This window comes from Leptonotus elevatus, chromosome 15, assembly GCF_054856555.1.
Source record: "Leptonotus elevatus isolate MCC_2025b chromosome 15, RoL_Lele_1.0, whole genome shotgun sequence".
Classification (NCBI taxonomy): domain Eukaryota; kingdom Metazoa; phylum Chordata; class Actinopteri; order Syngnathiformes; family Syngnathidae; genus Leptonotus; species Leptonotus elevatus.
Window position 1 is genome coordinate 2,090,123 of NC_141253.1, and position 17,378 is coordinate 2,107,500.

General features: G+C 40.0%; 2 protein-coding genes across 5 annotated transcripts in view; both read right to left on the reverse strand.

Annotated features, from left to right (window-relative positions):
- Nucleotides 1–1,153: 1,153 nt before the first annotated feature.
- On the reverse strand, nt 1,154–7,314 carry LOC147161510 (neuropeptide FF receptor 2-like). The gene is made up of 4 exons (XM_086096386.1): nt 7,219–7,314; nt 4,796–5,109; nt 3,243–3,342; nt 1,154–2,709 (listed from the first exon to the last, which is right to left on the reverse strand). The coding sequence occupies exons 1-4, from the start codon at nt 7,281–7,283 to the stop codon at nt 1,932–1,934; spliced, it is 1,257 nt and encodes a 418-aa protein (XP_085952512.1). The 5' UTR covers nt 7,284–7,314; the 3' UTR covers nt 1,154–1,931.
- Nucleotides 7,315–7,678: 364 nt separating this feature from the next.
- Nucleotides 7,679–17,378, reverse strand: part of LOC147161511 (electrogenic sodium bicarbonate cotransporter 1-like) — a 27,064-nt gene continuing 17,364 nt past the window's right edge. For 2 of the 4 annotated variants that reach the window (XM_086097557.1, XM_086097554.1), the window contains 9 exons: nt 16,528–16,689; nt 15,330–15,508; nt 15,183–15,255; nt 13,097–13,165; nt 11,865–12,038; nt 10,505–10,669; nt 10,321–10,414; nt 9,146–9,219; nt 7,679–9,057 (listed from right to left, as the gene is read on the reverse strand). In XM_086097557.1, coding sequence (XP_085953683.1) covers nt 9,176–9,219; nt 10,321–10,414; nt 10,505–10,669; nt 11,865–12,038; nt 13,097–13,165; nt 15,183–15,255; nt 15,330–15,508; nt 16,528–16,689 — 960 coding nt within the window. In that variant the 3' untranslated portion in view covers nt 7,679–9,057; nt 9,146–9,175. The remainder of the gene's footprint in view (nt 9,058–9,145; nt 9,220–10,320; nt 10,415–10,504; nt 10,670–11,864; nt 12,039–13,096; nt 13,166–15,182; nt 15,256–15,329; nt 15,509–16,527; nt 16,690–17,378) is intronic. The other 2 variants (XM_086097555.1, XM_086097553.1) reach the window with 1 other exon arrangement.

Below are 17,378 nucleotides of genomic sequence, written 5' to 3' on the forward strand. Positions count from 1 at the left end.
GATCCAATCCAGGTCCAATGGATCCGGATTGACTGGAGACTCGTTTGGATGTGACTGGTCACTAATCCAGGATGTAGATTGAATGGCCACCAGTGCAGACAATTCAGAGACCAATCGAGGTGGACGACCAAACCCGACTGAATCCGGATCTCATGGCAACTAATACAGATTAACTGGAGATTCATTTGTATTGATTGGAACGCAACAGATTGACCGCCTACCATTCCAGATAGACAGGAGGACCGATCCATATTGACTGGATCCAGATTTCCTGGCAGACAAGACCAATCTAGACAATCCAGATTTCCAATCCAGATTGAATGTCGTCGGATTTCCTGACAGCCAGTCTGGATCTGGATTGCTCGGAGACCAGTTTGGATTCACTGGATTCAGATTGACTGTCAAACGTATACAGATTAACAGATGACCAATCCAGATTGAGTTAAAGGGATGTGTGAACGGAACATAAAAAAAAATACAAAGCCACTGGGATAGAGTCCTACTTTAAAACTTTTGAATGGCCTTTCAATTGTCGCATTTTTTTTTTTTTTTTAAACAAGGATCTGAACAGCAAAATTCAAAAGCCAATATTCCAAACTTTCTGTGAGTATTTCATTTGACTGGCACACGATTAGCGATGAACAACGTTCAGTTGCTTCCATTAAACAAGACGCCGTAATGGCAGATTAGCGGGTCCCGAAGGACACTTTTAATCCACGGGAGAAGACAACCCTCGAAGGACTCGAAATGAACTGTTCTTGGTTCCTGTGCGTCGCCTGTAATCGCACATTAAAAGAAAATGACGATCGTGTTCCATGTGGTTCCTCCTGAGAATTATTACCGGCACTCTCGTTTCGGCCACAGGAAGACGTCTTGTTGAGCCAAAGGAATCATTCGCTTGACTAAAAGCAGGGACATCTTCGAGATCGGAGTAATTAATTAATCCCCAACGTTTTTCGATCAATGGTGGCGGCCATGTTGCAAAATTGACTCGTGTCGTCCCGAATAACTGAAAAGCAACAGAATCATTGACGACAATCCAGATGGAACGCGATGACCATTAGAAGTACCAGCAATAATCCGGATCTACTGAATTTTAATTCATCCGAATTGCAATTTGAAAAATCTTGATCACTGACAAGAGAAACACAACAGAATGCGACAAAAAAGTTGTAACTAGCAAACTTTATTACTGAAAGTCTAAACATATGCATACATGTTGCGCAACAACGATCAACCACACAAACATTATACTTTACTGTCGACTAACAAACCACAATTTGTTTGTAGAATAAGATTCAGTGAGCAAAGACAACGTCCAGCAGAAGAAACAATTACAAAGACTTCATTAATTAAAATGACTTGGCGAAGACAATACGGCTAAAGTAAGCTTGATTAACCGGACGACAATCTGGATTGATTTGCGACCAATCCAGATGAATCCAGACAAATACGGATCGCCAGGTGACAGACTAATGACCAATCGTGATTGACTGGCGGCAACCCAACGGGAACGACTGGCCTCCAGTTTGGAGTCGGCCATTTTTGACCACAGTTCAGATGCGCTGGACCACCGGATTAACTGCTGACCAATTGGGATTGCCAGACAACCAATCGAGATCGATTAAATACACTGATTGACAGGATCCGGTTTACGTGGGAACCAATCTGGACCGGCTGGATCTGGATTGCTTCGTAGACTGACTGAGACCAATTCGGATTGACTTGAGAACAGTCTGGACTGACTTGCGCAATAGATTGACTTGATCCGGATTGACAGGCGACCAATACTGATGAACGAGATCCAGATTTCCTGAATTGACCGCCCACCTCATCCAGATTGACTCGTGACCCACAGTCCGGCTTCCCCTGCAACCCAGAAAAAGACCAGAATCTGGATCCTTTCAGGAAAATCTACAAATCCTCCACAATCACATCCTGGTCACTGGTACCGCTCCCCCTGCCGAGCCTGATCTCCCTAAAGCAGCGGGCCGGACGGAGGGGACGCCGCTCCTCTGGTGCTCGGTGACGGCGGCGCACAGCTGGAATTTAAAGGCGGCCCGGAAGCCGGAACGGAAGTTCTCGTTGAAGAAGCCGTAGATGATGGGGTTGACGCTGCTGTTGAAGAAGGCCAGCCAGTGGGCCAGCGGGTACAGGTAGATGTTGACCACGCGGTGCTGGCCCTCCGTCAGGCTGGCGTAGTCGCTCAGCATCATCAGCGTCCACAGCGGCAGCCATGACAGCATGAAGAGCAGCGCCACCACCAGCAGCATGGCGATCACGCGCTTCTTCTTTCTGGAGACGGCGTGCCGGGTCTCCATACCGGGCCCCGTGCCGCCGCCGCCGCCGCCGCCGCCGCCGCCCCTCAGAGACGCCCCCGCGATGGCGCTTTTGAAGAGCGCCACGCCGATGCGGGCGTACATGATGACGATGAGGGTGAGCGGGGCCAGGTAGATGTTGACGAAGAGCACGGTGGTGTAGACTTTGCGCATGTCCGGACGGGGCCAGTTCTCGCGGCACCAGTAAAAGGGGCGGCTGTCGCGGCGGCGGCGCCGGAGGACGATGCGCACGCTGGGCTCCTGGGCCACGTGCAGCATGACGCCCGACGGGCACGAGATGGACGCCGCCAGGACCCAGATGACGGCGATGATGACTTTGGACGTGGCGACGGTCAGCTTCTGCTTGAAAGGGTGCACGATGCAGCGGAACCTGGACAACACGGCAAACCCGACGCCACATTTGATGTTTAATAGGCCGCCCGTGAGGTACAATTTACGTTAAACGATCTTCCTTTTTTTTTTTTTTTTTTTTTTTTTTTAAAAGAGCTCAGTATTGTTCATTCGGAAATGTCATCATCATTGCTCTTTATTTTTATTTTTTTAATTTATTATTATTATTATTTTTTTTTTGTGTGTGTGTGGGTGAGTATGTGTATGTGCGTGCGTGCGTGCGTGCATTTGTTAGCTCACCAAAAAAACCTATTAGAAAAAATCTCATACCGTTCACCTAAACCGAACACCAGGAGACCTCGAGGGGACCGAAGAAAACCAAGGAAGGTGAAATCCAGCACCGACCAGGCACCACCCACCAGAACTCCTCCCCAACCCAAGAACCATCCAGACCCCAACAAATCCAAAAAACATAAAATCAAGGAGGCCTCAAGAGACCGAAGGAGAGACCGAGAAAAGGAAGGAAGGACAGACGAAGCCGCGTGAGGTTTCTACCATACAAGATGATTTTACCGGTCAACGGCGATGGCCACCAGCGTGAAGACCGACGCCGACACGGAGATTCCCTGCACCACCCCGCTTAATTTGCACATCAGGTTCCCAAAAGGCCATCCTAAAGAAGGGAAGACGGGAAGGAAAGCAGGAGATGAGATAAAAGGGATGACATGAGATTAAGAGAGGAGATGAGGAGAAATGATAAAAGGAGATATGCGATGAGGAGGTGAGGAAAAGCGAGGACCGAGGAGATGAGAGAAGGAGTCGAAATAATGGAATTAGGTGCGGAAATGAGATGACGGAAGATGAGGAGATACGATGAGAAGATGAAGAAATGAGAGGAGATGGGGGAGATGAGGACACATGAGATGAGAAGATGAAGAAATGAGAGGAGGTGAAGAGAGGAGATGGGGGAGATGAGGATACATGAGATGAGGAGATGAAAGAGATCGGTTAAGGAAATTAAATGAGAGGAGGTGAAGAGATGAGGATACATGAGATGAGGAAATGAAAGAGATCGGTTAAGGAAATTAAATGAGAGGAGGTGAAGAGATGAGGATACGTGAGATGAGGAGATGAAAGAGATCGGTTAAGGAAATTAAATGAGAGGAGGTGAAGAGATGAGGATACATGAGATGAGGAAATGAAAGAGATCGGTTAAGGAAATTAAATGAGAGGAGGTGAAGAGATGAGGACACATGAGATGAGGAGATGAAAGAGATCGGTTAAGGAAATTAAATGAGAGGAGGTGAAGAGATGAGGATACATGAGATGAGGAGATGAAAGAGATCGGTTAAGGAAATTAAATGAGAGGAGGTGAAGAGAGGAAATGGGGAGATGAGGACACATGAGATGAGGAGATGAAAGAGATCGGTTAAGGAAATTAAATGAGAGGAGGTGAAGAGATGAGGATACATGAGATGAGGAGATGAAAGAGATCGGTTAAGGAAATTAAATGAGAGGAGGTGAAGAGATGAGGATACATGAGATGAGGAGATGAAAGAGATCGGTTAAGGAAATTAAATGAGAGGAGGTGAAGAGAGGAAATGGGGAGATGAGGACACATGAGATGAGGAGATGAAAGAGATCGGTTAAGGAAATTAAATGAGAGGAGGTGAAGAGAGGAAATGGGGCGATAAGGAGGTGGAGATGAGGAAAGGAGATCATGAGCACGGTAAGGTGATGAGATGAGAAGACAGAAGATGAGTAGATGTGATGAGGAGATGAAAAAATGAGAGATGGGGGAGATGAGGATACATGAGATGAGGAAATGAAAGAGATCGGTTAAGGAAATTAAATGAGAGGAGGTGAAGAGAGGAAATGAGGAGACGACAGATGCGGAGATGAGGAATTGAAAGGAGATGAGATGAGATAGAGAGATGATAAAATGAGATTATTATCTTTTTTTTTTTTTAGAACGAGAAGGAGAAAATTTGCATCATTTCAGTAGCAATATCGGATACAGGAAATGGAAAAAAAACAGCATGCAAGGGAAGACATTCGTACAAGAAGAACTCCCACCGTCATGCGTAAGCGATCCAACGGAAGCCATTGTTAAGCAAGTCGCGCACCTGTGATGATGTTGTCCACCAGCGTGGTGGGCATGCAGAAGATGCCCACCAGCATGTCGCTGACGGCCAGGTTGAGGATGAACAGGTTGGTGACGGTTCGCATGCTCCTGCGCCGCAGCACCAGGAAACAGACCACGCCGTTACCCAGCATGCACAGCAGGAAGATGAGCAGGTAGGACGCGGCAAACGCCGCCGCCACCGACGGACGGTGGAGGTAGAAGTCCACGTAGGTCACGTTGTCCTGGGGGGCCCGCGACGCCCCCCACGAGGAGTTGCCGTCGACGCTGAAGTTCTGCCTCATGGTCTTTTCGTACCTTTGTTAAAGACAATCAACATTTTCAAATCTAAATCTAAAATCGATTCAGCAAAGACATTTTTGTCTTCACTTGAACCAAATCAAGGTTTTTGTAAACATCAAAGAGATTTCGGAGTCTTGTAAATATCTCAATCATAGCAATAAACGAAGCTAGCATTTTCATTATTAGACCATTTAGAGACTTCAAAGAGGTAGGGTTGTTTTTTTAAACATAAAAAAAAAAATGGTATTTAGTAAACCAAAAGGTACGTGTTTTCGTAAACATCAAAGACAAGCCTTTAAACGAACTTAAGAAAATGTTCATAAATATCAGACATTTTTCGCACACATCAAAGACAGTTTTGTCTTTACTTGAACCAAATCAAGGTTTTTGTAAACATCAAAGAGATTTCGGAGTCTTGTAAATATCTCAATCATAGCAATAAACGAAGCTAGCATGTGCATTTTCATTATTAGACCATCTAGAGTCTTCAAAGACCCTCCCCCAAAAGGTTAGGGTTGTTTTTCTAAACATAAAAAAAAATGGTATTTAGTAAACCAAAAGGGACGTGTTTTCGTAAACATCAAAGACAAGCCTTTAAACGAACTTAAGAAAATGTTCATAAATATCAGACATTTTTCGCACACATCAAAGACAGTTTTGTCTTTACTTGAACCAAGTCAAGGTTTTTGTAAACATCAAAGAGATTTCAGAGTCTTGTAAATATCTCAATCATAGCAATAAACGAAGCTAGCATTTTCATTATTAGACCATTTAGAGACTTCAAAGAACCTCCCCCAAAAGGGTAGGGTTGTTTTTCTAAACATAAAAAAAAATGGTATTTAGTAAACCAAAAGGGACGTGTTTTCGTAAACATCAAAGACAAGCCTTTAAACAAATTTAAGAAAATGTTCATAAATATCAGACATTTTTCGCACACATCAAAGACAGTTTTGTCTTCACTTGAACCAAATCAAGGTTTTTGTAAACATCAAAGAGATTTCGGAGTCTTGTAAATATCTCAATCATAACAATAAACGAAGCTAGCATTTTCATTATTAGACCATTTAGAGACTTCAAAGACCCTCCCCCAAAAGGGTAGGGTTGTTTTTCAAAACATAAAAAAAAAATGGTATTTAGTAAACCAAAAGGGACGTGTTTTCGTAAACATCAAAGACAAGCCTTTAAACGAACTTAAGAAAATGTTCATAAATATCAGACATTTTTCGCACACATCAAAGACAGTTTTGTCTTTACTTGAACCAAATCAAGGTTTTTGTAAACATCAAAGAGATTTCGGAGTCTTGTAAATATCTCAATCATAGCAATAAACGAAGCTAGCATGTGCATTTTCATTATTAGACCATTTAGAGTCTTCAAAGACCCTCCCCCAAAAGGGTAGGGTTGTTTTTCTAAACATAAAAAAAAAATGGTATTCAGTAATCCAAAGGTACGTGTTTTCGTAAACATCAAAGACAAGCCTTTAAACGAATTTAAGAAAAATTTCCTAAATATCAGACATTTTTCGCACACATCAAAGACAGTTTTGTCTTCAGTGGCTCTGTTTCCCTAAACACCAAAGAGCTGACTTTAAAAAAAAATAAAAAATAAACTAGTTTCGGAAGCATCAAAGACAATTAAAGGTGTTCCTTGAACTGAAAAGAAATTTTCAGAGCATCAAAGAAAAATTTGTCTTCAGTGCGTTCGTAAATACAGAAAATTCAGAATCTTAAAAGTAACCAAACGTAGTCCGTTTTCATTTTCGTTGCTGGACAGTAGTTTTTCTAAAACATCAAAGACGAGGACAACAATTTTGTCTTCAGTAAAAGTAAAGCAAAGGAGTTCTTCGGGCAACACTGAACAGATCAAGTCTCCAACACAAACTTCCCTCTTTTGCAAAAATCAGACAAATGAGTCTGACGTTAACTCTCGTTAACATAAATATCAAAAAAACATTTCCTGTCCAATCTTACATTCAACTGAAAGTATGTTTTTCGTAAACATCAAAACCTGAAAATGTGAGTCTCATTATTTACTAATGGTAACCATTTGACACAAGTACAATAAATACAACAAAAGTGTGAATTAAAGAAATGTTATGTTATGTTAATAATCAATAAAGATTACCTGTCAGTCACTTTCTGCATCCCGTCGAGGCGAGCGACGCTCAAAAGACTGGCGGGGCCGAGCATCGCACAAGGTTGGGCGTGTACGCGCGTTAGGTGTGTGCGCGCGCGTTAGGTGTGCGCGCGCGTTAGGTGTGGAGCGTGCTATGAGGTGGGCGTGGTTGTATACAATGAATACATAGAATGTACCGTTACACAGGTGGGCAAAAGATGGCGCTGCAAATATTTAAATATATATTAAATTAATTACAATATATATTAAATTCATTACATTTGTTTTTTTTATTCAAAATGTGTAAGCGCAATGAACCTCATGTTTCAACAACGAATCACTCCTAAATGACGTCATGATTTTGCAACCAAGGGAAATTTTTTTTTTTTAATCTCAACTTCAATAAAATGAACCGTGAAGAAAATTTAGAAACATCAAACCTTTACTTTTAAATAAACCACAAATGTAGTCACATCTTTACAAATAATTTAAGGTGTTTTATTTTGTCATTTAAAAACACACCACCATTTAAAAAAAAAAAAAAAAAGTTTCTTCTGTCTGTATTATGTAAATTATTGAGCCCATTTAGGTGCACATTTAACTTCTCGAAAAAATAAAACAAAATAGCAACATCCCGAAAAGATGTCGACACACGAACATAAACAATTTACACGGAAGACTTTGCCTTGATTTTAGTCTTGTGATCGAAAGCAGCTTCAACAACAATCTCGTTCGCGTGAACTTTTGTGCTTCTCACTTGTTTGCATGGATTGCCGTTGGCTTGATACCATTTACAAACACTGAAAAAAATGATTAAACATCATCACATTTGAAAGGATTACTCAAATGTACAAGCAGATTATTCTGTCCAAAAAAAAAAAAAAAAAAATCACATTAAATATTAAAACTGAAAAAAAAGATATGAGAAATTAAAATGACAACTTTAGAGGTGCATGCAGTGTTGATTGGAAGGAAGGAAGATTAAAAAAATAATAATACAAATACAAATCTGTGATTTGATCGCAAATTGCACGTGATAAATGAAGTCTGCCACCGACAGAGAAATCAGAGGTAGAACTACGTTCTTGTTAATAAATCATACACGGATGAGGATGTGATTCTTTGAGAGGATTCAGACCACAAAAGGTCAACAATTAAAGACCTTTCTATGAAATAAATACAGGAGAAACAGAAGCGGATTCAAGCACATCATATTATAAAAACTGTTGTCTGCTGGAGTTGAACCTAATAATAAATACTTTTTTTTTTTTTTTATGGATTAATTTCATTTAGCAGGAAATAATAAAACATGCTTTTTTTCCCCCCTTTTAAATTTGGTTAATTAGATTATTTAGGGGAAAAACAATCCAAACTCATGATAAAAGAAGTGGCCAAGAAACAAATATAGGGTTGGGTTAAATTCAATTGATGGAAAAAAAAAGAGAAAAAAAGTCTGCTCGAGTAGAATCTAAAAAAATCTAAATGAAAATGATTTTTTTGTTTATTCGATTATTTAGTGGACTGAAGATCCAAGATTATCATTTATATGTTTACTATACAATTAAGGGGAAAAAAATCATTGAACTTCATAATGTATAAAGGAAATTGCACGAGGCTTCGTCATTATAAAAAAAATATATCCAGCCATTTGTGATTGTGAAGGATTTTTCTTCTTTTTTTTTTTCTTTTTAAATAGCACTAAGGAGAGTAAAAAAAAATATTAAGTTGCTCTTCATATCTTTTCACAGGTCCGTTTCGAAGGATTTTTTCCAGAAGAAACTGTTGTCCTCGACGTCGCCATCGATTCGGATGTGAGGCGACGCTTTGGTGTACGCGCCTCTCTCAAGGCTGGAGGACGAAAAACAAGAAAAACATTTGGCTTTTTTTGTGATTTTTGGGGGGGGGGTCAAGCTGGAGGTCATCTTAACTCACGTACTCGGCCACTGTGGACGACTGCAAGCGGTGCTCAGCACGGCGAATGTGTGCTAAGGAAATTCTGCGATGTGTCTCCTGGGAAGGGGGCGGAGCCAAAAAAGTCACGTTAACGCCAAAGCAAGGGGGATCGGGCAAGCCAATTTAGACTTGAGTGAACGTAACATTAAATAGATTGAATTTTCATTGACGCTAAAAAATAACAAACCTCATCTATGGTTTCTTATCGTCAGACGAGCTGGATTCTGCAATGAATCGAACTCTTTGCTAAACTAACAAGCTCATTTTTGGTGCCAAGAATTTTGCTAATTTAACACATACGTAACAAAAAAAAAACAATTTTGATTCTCAAGCAATAACGGTATTTTTCAGTCAACAATTTTAACGTCTCAAACTCCACACAAACTCACGCAAGTTATTTTAATTTGCAAATCCAACATGCGACTTTAGTGAAAGATAATTTTGCAAATTCAAATACATACAAGATGATTTTGATTATTATTATTTTTTTTAAGTAATCGTAAAACATTTAACATGCAGCTTTCTAGGTTAATAAAAATACAACGTCATTTTTTTTAAGGCCTCAAAAACAATTTTGTATAATGTATATATTTAAAAATTATTTTTGGGATAGTATATTTTTGCAAACACCGAAGACCTTTCTGGTTCTCAAACCAGTCGTTATTTATTTATTTATTTTTTAATTTTAGCATCTTCTGCTAACCTAGCGCAAAAAAAAAAAAAAAAAAAAAAGACAATTATGATTTGATAATGAAAAGATGATTAAAAAAAAAATTTGTTTCAAAATAATTAAAATTAAGTTTGTCACTTTTCTTAATCTACTAAAGCAGTTTTGATTCTCAAACCTAACAAATGTTTTCTTTCTTAAGTAAAAAAAGGATTTAGATTCCAAATGAACCTTGTAGTTAGCAGTTTGGACTGTTAATGTTTTAAGTATAATTGATCGTCAATGGTAAATTTACCTGTAAAAAAAAATCACCAAATTTGACTCTAAATGGAAACGGCGGGTCGACTAAACGTAGCCAAGGACGACTACAAAATTGGGGTCTAAACAGTTAAAGAGCGTGAAGAAAAGGTGAAAATCAACAACAGCATGAAGCAGCAAGTAGCCCAAAAAAAAAAGAAAGAAAAAAAGAGCCAACCCCGGCTTGTACTCACTAGCCAAAGACTTCTGTCCCAACATGGGCTCCTGCTCCATCATATCCATGGAGATTTTTATACTGGGAATATTGTCATGGTAGGGAAAGTCGGACTGTCAGAGGAGGAGGAGGGACAACATTAAACACGTCACATCTAGAGGAGCAGCACATAGACCCGACTGAAAGCCCGCCCAAAGACGTACAAAGTCGTTTTCGGAGTCGATGCTGCCCTTCTTCTTGTGCTTCTTCTTTTTCTCGTCCTCCTTCTTCTTCTTGTCCTTCTCGGGGATGACGTCGTCCAGGTAGCCGAGGTCGTGCTGGGAGAACAGGTAGTCCATGGCCTTGCGCACGGCCACCAGCGCCAAGATCTGAGCCAAGAAACGGACCTTTTTCAACGGTTTCGTCCGGCTTGAAAATCAGCCTAATTAATAGAGCGAATTCTCTTTTCTCAAAACTAACTTAACCTATCATCTATAAATGGCGCTTTCTGTAGGCGTAAAAATCAGGATTCAAAAGGACTGGCATACAATCATCTTGAGCAAAAACTAGGCTGAGATTGTTGATACTGCGACAGATAAAAGTGGGACACCATCTACTGGTCGAAAGTGGAATTACCCCCAAAATAACTTTTGAGGGAGAACAAGATGTACATTACAAAATTAACCTACAAACATTGCTTTTGTAGGGAAAAAAAGCAGGATTGAAGAAGATTGTACTATACAATTAACCTGGCAATAGTCAGATTGAGATTGAGATTCACTCAAGGGAGTTCTTCACAATATCAATCTGGGATGGCTCCTCGTTGATTTGTTTGGGAAAGGCGGGACATTCTGTACAATACTCCGAGCTGATTGGACGATGCGGCATTGTGCACATTTGTTTTGACCAATCACCACCACGGATGAAAATGTCGTATCCGTTCTCGTCGAAGGGCGAACATATTTTACCTTACCAGCTAAAAATGCACAAAGCTCCTCTCGCTGTTCAACATTCAACAAGGAAGCGGTGAGTAATTCTGCGAGAACAGAATTAGTTGCAGCGTCCATTCGTCCTTGTTAGGTTTGTTTATTTGCCCCGCTGGTTTTCGTCACAGCTGAGCTGCACGCCACGCCCCCAAACACAATGTCGCTCTGTGATTGGTGGAAATCAACGGGCTCGGTACAAGATGTGTTCTCGGGAGTTTGTGAACTCATAAATATTGCGAGAATTCATCTTGCAGAGAGCAAGGTTACTATACAACAAATATTTTGCAAAAATAAAGCTGAGCTTGAAATACTTCCTGTTTTCACTCAAATTGACACTGCGTCAAACAAAAAGTCTGGCACAATCTAATAATCAAATGTTGAATTACACCCAAACTGCACGGAAAGCAGAATAACCTCCACGCATTTCTTTGTTGTACATCCGTAAATAATGTTTGATTTTGCCATCAAAAATCCTCTGCTAGGCTTGGCATCAACGCGGTCTACGACTCTCATCAGACTTTGGGGTATGTCAGTGACGTCGTGCCTTGGGTCAGTAAAAGTTGGGACAGACGGGATTAGACGGGCGCCGCGGGCTCACCATGACGGGGAAGATGATGGCGGCCACGGTGGACTTGAGCACCCAGAGGAGGGCCAGACACAAGGCCTGGATGAAGGTGAACAGGTGGATGCGGCGCTGGGGCACGTGGCGCAAGTAGATGAGGTCCGGCTGGTGCTTGGCGGGCATCAGCAGGAGCTGCAGGCGATCCATGAACTGACGCACGAAACATAAACAAATGTAACATTGATGTTAATTGTCGAGAAGTAATCATCTGATCCATTAAGATGACTTTTTACCTGCCTGACAAGTCAAAATGAGGTCATGCCTCCTCAAAATGTAAAAGTTAAAGCAGTAATTGTATTTATGGGTCACTTCATGAATTGATTTTTTTACAATTATTAACAAAATAAAATTAAATAATTAGGAAAAATAATTCTTAAAAAAAATAGCCAAGGGTTAATTTATTAAAAAGTGAACCTAAAGTTTGAATTTTGAATAGGAAGGTTGACGATTGGATTTTGTTTTTTTCCTTCTTTACTGGTGTCCATAAAAATAGTTTTTCATCATGTTTCAGATTGGAAAAAACAAAACAAAAAAAGAAGATGCATTTACCCACAATTTTTTAAATTTAATTTTTTATCATAGTCCGATAATATTAATGGTATAAATTATTATTATTTGTTTTTCATTTTTACTTCTACCAAAAACAATAATAGCTTCAGAATAATGTATTTTTAAGAACGATCCAAAACACAAATTTATTTACAAATCCACTTTTAAAACCTTGCCAAAACTAAATATTTAATTTTTTAAATCTGATAATATACTGTTAAGATTTTTTTTAAACAAAAAAAAAACATGTTTACAGATATAGTACGTATTCTATAATATATGAATATATATTTATATTCTCTCATATAATTTTATCACATAAATTAACATTTTACAATAAATATTCACATTTTTAAATAGATAATAGTACTGCTAAAGGGTTTTATTTATTATGTATTTATTTACCTTTATTGCCCCCCCCAAAAAAATGACAAAATAATTTTTCTACTTTTATTTTAGAAACCCCCCCAACAACAAATGCAGTGCTAATATAAAAAGGGCATCATTTTAGATGTATATTTATCACCACCATACTCATTAAGCCACTAGAAATAAAATACTTTTTTTTTTTTAACAATTTCATCCGTTTGTGGCCGTAAAAAAAAAAAAAAATCAATATTGCTGTTCATCGTCCCAAACAAATCTAATCAACGACTCACCTGGACGCCATTGAGCGAGGCCACGCCCATGTACAGGAAGACGCCATACAGAACGGGCATGGGAATGAACTGCAACACACACACACACACAATTTAATGCAACCAAAGTGACACACGATTAGCAAAACAGATGTCTCCATTAAAAAAAAGAAAAGAGATTATTTTTAGCAATGTGGCTCCATTTAAAAATAGTCTGCAAGCAGCTTTTCTCAGAACGTTCTGGAATTACCCACTTGAGTCTATCAGCGAGTCGCCACCATACACAGTGAAGGCACATGTATTTATAAACACTTTTTATTTGTTGACATTTTTTCTAGGCACCCCCTAAAAATATCAGAGGTCTTGGTAGTAAAAATTATTCACTCATTGTACTGTACTGTATTTCTAATGTGGCCTTCTAAGCAAGCAGCTCGTTTGATTCAAGTTCTTAGGCTAATTTGCAGCCATAAATGAAGGTGAAACGTGCCAAAGGGTCCAATAAGGGACTTAAAAAAAAAAAAATATATATATATATATATATATATATATATAAATAATAATAATAATGACAATAAAGTAAACTTATACAGAGTCTGGAATGGAATCAGCAGTTCAAAAATAAACATGCTCAGCTTTTCTTTATATAAAACAACTATTATTCTAATTGTCCATTTTTGTTTGACATTGTGGAATATAATTTTTCAACACTGTAACAAATGCTATTCAATAATAATGATGTCATAATTCCCAAATATTTTGTTTGTGCCAAAATTAAATAAATAAAAGCCCTAGAAAATGTCGTTACATGAATAGCCTTTCCCATTATGACAATGTCACACAGTGTCCACCAGAGGGAGCAATGACTCCAGCTCGAATAGCCTTGAAGTCTCCTCATAATAATGAGGGATTGGACATTTTTATGACTCTTAACGGGCTGAACATTTTGGAGGCAGTGGGGGTTCGAGGGAGGACAGCAGTTTGTCCTAAAAAGAGCCTGACACTAATCCATATTCCCGTGGGGGAATTAAAGACAAATCTGCAGCAGGGGCCATTAACACAGAGGTCCTAATGGGATCAACACTCGTTTGGTGGGTGATCTCGCAAGTCCGTTCGACATGTCCCGCTAAAAAGTGAAATGTGCTGTTAACAAATTGGAATGAGTACTGTATGTATGGAGGACTAATTCTGCCAAAATAAATTAATAAAAGTGAAAATAAAAACGGATATAAAAACTACGTATAGTTAAAAAAATAAATACTAAAAATATAAATAAAACGAAAACATATACAAAAGTAAAAATACATAAATAAATGTGGAAATAAACACAAAATTAAATAAATTAAGATTGCCCCCTCATTTAAATAACATTTCCTTAAGTACTTCATGCTGACATCAGTTGGAAATGCGAAAGTAAATGGAAATGTTAGAAATTTGAAAAAAGGCCCAAAATTTGCACACCCAAAAAGTTTTAACGCATAGAAGGGGTGGGGTTTGAAGCATATCGAAAAAAGGAAAATGCGAATTTTGGCTATAGAAACAGATTTTGCGAATAACCGCTGACAAGACCGGATAAACGTCGCACGTTTTGACTGGATATTACGTCACACGTACGTTTGTAGTCCCAAAGCAATGTCGGACGATAAAGTAAGGTATGTTTGGGGGAACGACGAAATTTCCATGGAGAAATAATCCATTTGAATTTAAGAAGTTCCCTCTGCTGGATGTAATTATTATTATTTTTTAAATAAACTGAAATACTGTATTAGCGTAACGTGTAAGTATAAAAACTGTCTGAAGGGTTAAAAAAAAACAAAAAAAACAAATGGATACTTCATACAAATGACAAGAACTGATTTTAGTTCAAACTTGAGTAACAGGGAAAAAAACATCTTGAAAATGACGACAAGGTAAAAGGTTTGTAAAATCCACCAAGGCCTGAAGAATCATGTCAGTGCAACGTGAGCTTTAAAACTTGCACCTGAAAGATTCCTAACAGGATGAAAATTTTTTGGGGGGGGGGGGGGGAACGTGACAGCGGCTTGTCCTAAAAGGGGCCGACAGTAATCTGCATTTCCATGGAAGAACTCCGGAGAACTCCGGAGCCTACCTTGAGGACGGGGGCCATTAAAACGGAAAGTCCGGTCAGGATGAAAACGATGATTCCGGTCACTCGTTGCTCCCTGGAATGGACGAAAGACAAATGAAGAATTCCAACGGATTGGTTTGCGCGGGAAGATGGATGACGCGCTCCCACCTGACACCGAGGAACTTGGGCTGCTCTCCGGGCGCCGACGTCTCCGTCTCCATCTTGAGCGAGTCGATGTGCGCGATGGAGATGACGGTGGCGGCCACGTACCAGGGCAGGCCCATGAAGGAGCACACTATCATCAGCACCGCCACCCAGAACAGGTCCAGGTGGTACCCCGCGCCTTTCTGTGGAGACCGGACCAGGGTTCTTATAGTTTTGGAATTTTCACTTTAGTTAGTTTTTATTTCGTTTTGAGTTTTTGTTTATTAAATTTAGTTAGTTTTAAGGGTGGTTCTGTAAGTTTAAAATAAATAAATAAATAGTTTTAGTATTTAAAAAATGCTTAGTTTAGTATTAATGTTATTATTATTATTTTTTTTTTAATGTGTGTTACTTGTGCGCAGAGGTGGCAAATCCAGGTCTAGAAAGTAAAAATGTATGCTAGCTAGCTAGCTAGCAGGTAAACGAGGACCATGGGAGCAAGCTAGGGAACTAGCTAGCTAGCTTGTGCCCTAGCAGGTAAACGAAGACCATGGGAGCAAGCTAGGGAACTAGCTAGCTAGCTTGTGCCCTAGCAGGTAAACGAGGACCATGGGAGCAAGCTAGGGAACTAGCTAGCTAGCTTGCGCCCTAGCAGGTAAACGAGCACCATGGGAGCAAGCTAGGGAACTAGCTAGCTAGCACCTAGGGTTAAAGCCAAACTGTGATAGGGTTTTTACTTTCTGGACCTGGATTTGCTTGTGCGCAATATTTAATAAACACCATGGTAAAATGAGAAAAGTAACTCATTTCTTACCTAGCGTTGCATTTCGCTGTCGCCTCGGAGCGACGTCATCTGAAGGTGCTTTTCTATTGGCTGCCGCTAGATGACGTCACTCCTGTGTGTTTCAAACGTCCTTATTCCGGTTAAATAAATATATTTAAAATCACATTTAAAATCATCCCCAAAAGGCGCATGCATTAAAATTAATTGCCAAAGACTAAAACGAAGGACATTTTTGCTATAATTATAGTTAGTTTTGTAAACATAAAATGTAGTTTTCATTTTTTGAAAAGCATTTTCGTTTTGATTTTATTTCGTCAATGAAATCGTTTTTCGAATTTTTATTTTCTAAACTAAAATAACTTTGGAACACACCGCACCAGTTGGACCAAGAGCAGAAGACAACAGGAGGCGGAGTTCCTGGATCGGGTTTCACATCACCTTGAGTTTGTGCTCCTTCCTGTTGACGATGACGGCCGTGATCTGCTGGTCCATGAAGATCAGGATGGTGACCAAGAGGGCGGGGAGGGAGGCGGCCAGGTACACCCACCCGGGGTTCGCCCCGAAGGGAAAGACGAACCAGCCTCGTGATGGGCTGGTGGGCTGCGGAAAAACAAGAGGCGTTGAGGGTGACGCCGGGAAAAGAGAACTTTGGCCTCTTTTACTGCTGCTTCCCTCACAGTCTGTTGTGCATCGCTTACAGGTCCTGAGGTGCAAAATTTCAGACGCCGACAATTGTTTTCAACCCAACAAGGTGGGAAATGTGAATGTCAGGTGTTAGACTTCACAATTTTCCTCCAACCCATCTCAAAATACCCCATTACACGCCGGTACCTTTCACACAATACAGCAAAATTGAAGAAAAAAAGACCGCTTTGATTGGCTGTGTGAAAGGGGCCATTATGTCCCCCGAAGACACCTGGCAAGGAGGTTTAATTTTGCTTCGACTCGGCCGCAAACCTGTTACTCCACTGCCGCCTCAGTGACTTTGAACAAAGAGCCAAAGCTCTAATCGGCAGGTCCGATGTGAACGGGCGCCAACAACGAAGGCTCTGTGGTGGCCCGTGTTCAGCCGCTATCAGGGCGGTGCCCGCCGTTCCCTTGAGAAGGCCGTGATTATGCTTAGCTTGCAACAATTCCTGCATCATCAAGGCAGCATTTGGATTGATCTTATCATTAGGCCCCAAATATAAAATACCGATAACCGATTAAATCGGACGATTAATTTAAAAAAGATATAACAAATAAAATAAGACTTAGCACTCACATAACGCAACAGTAAACATTGTCTT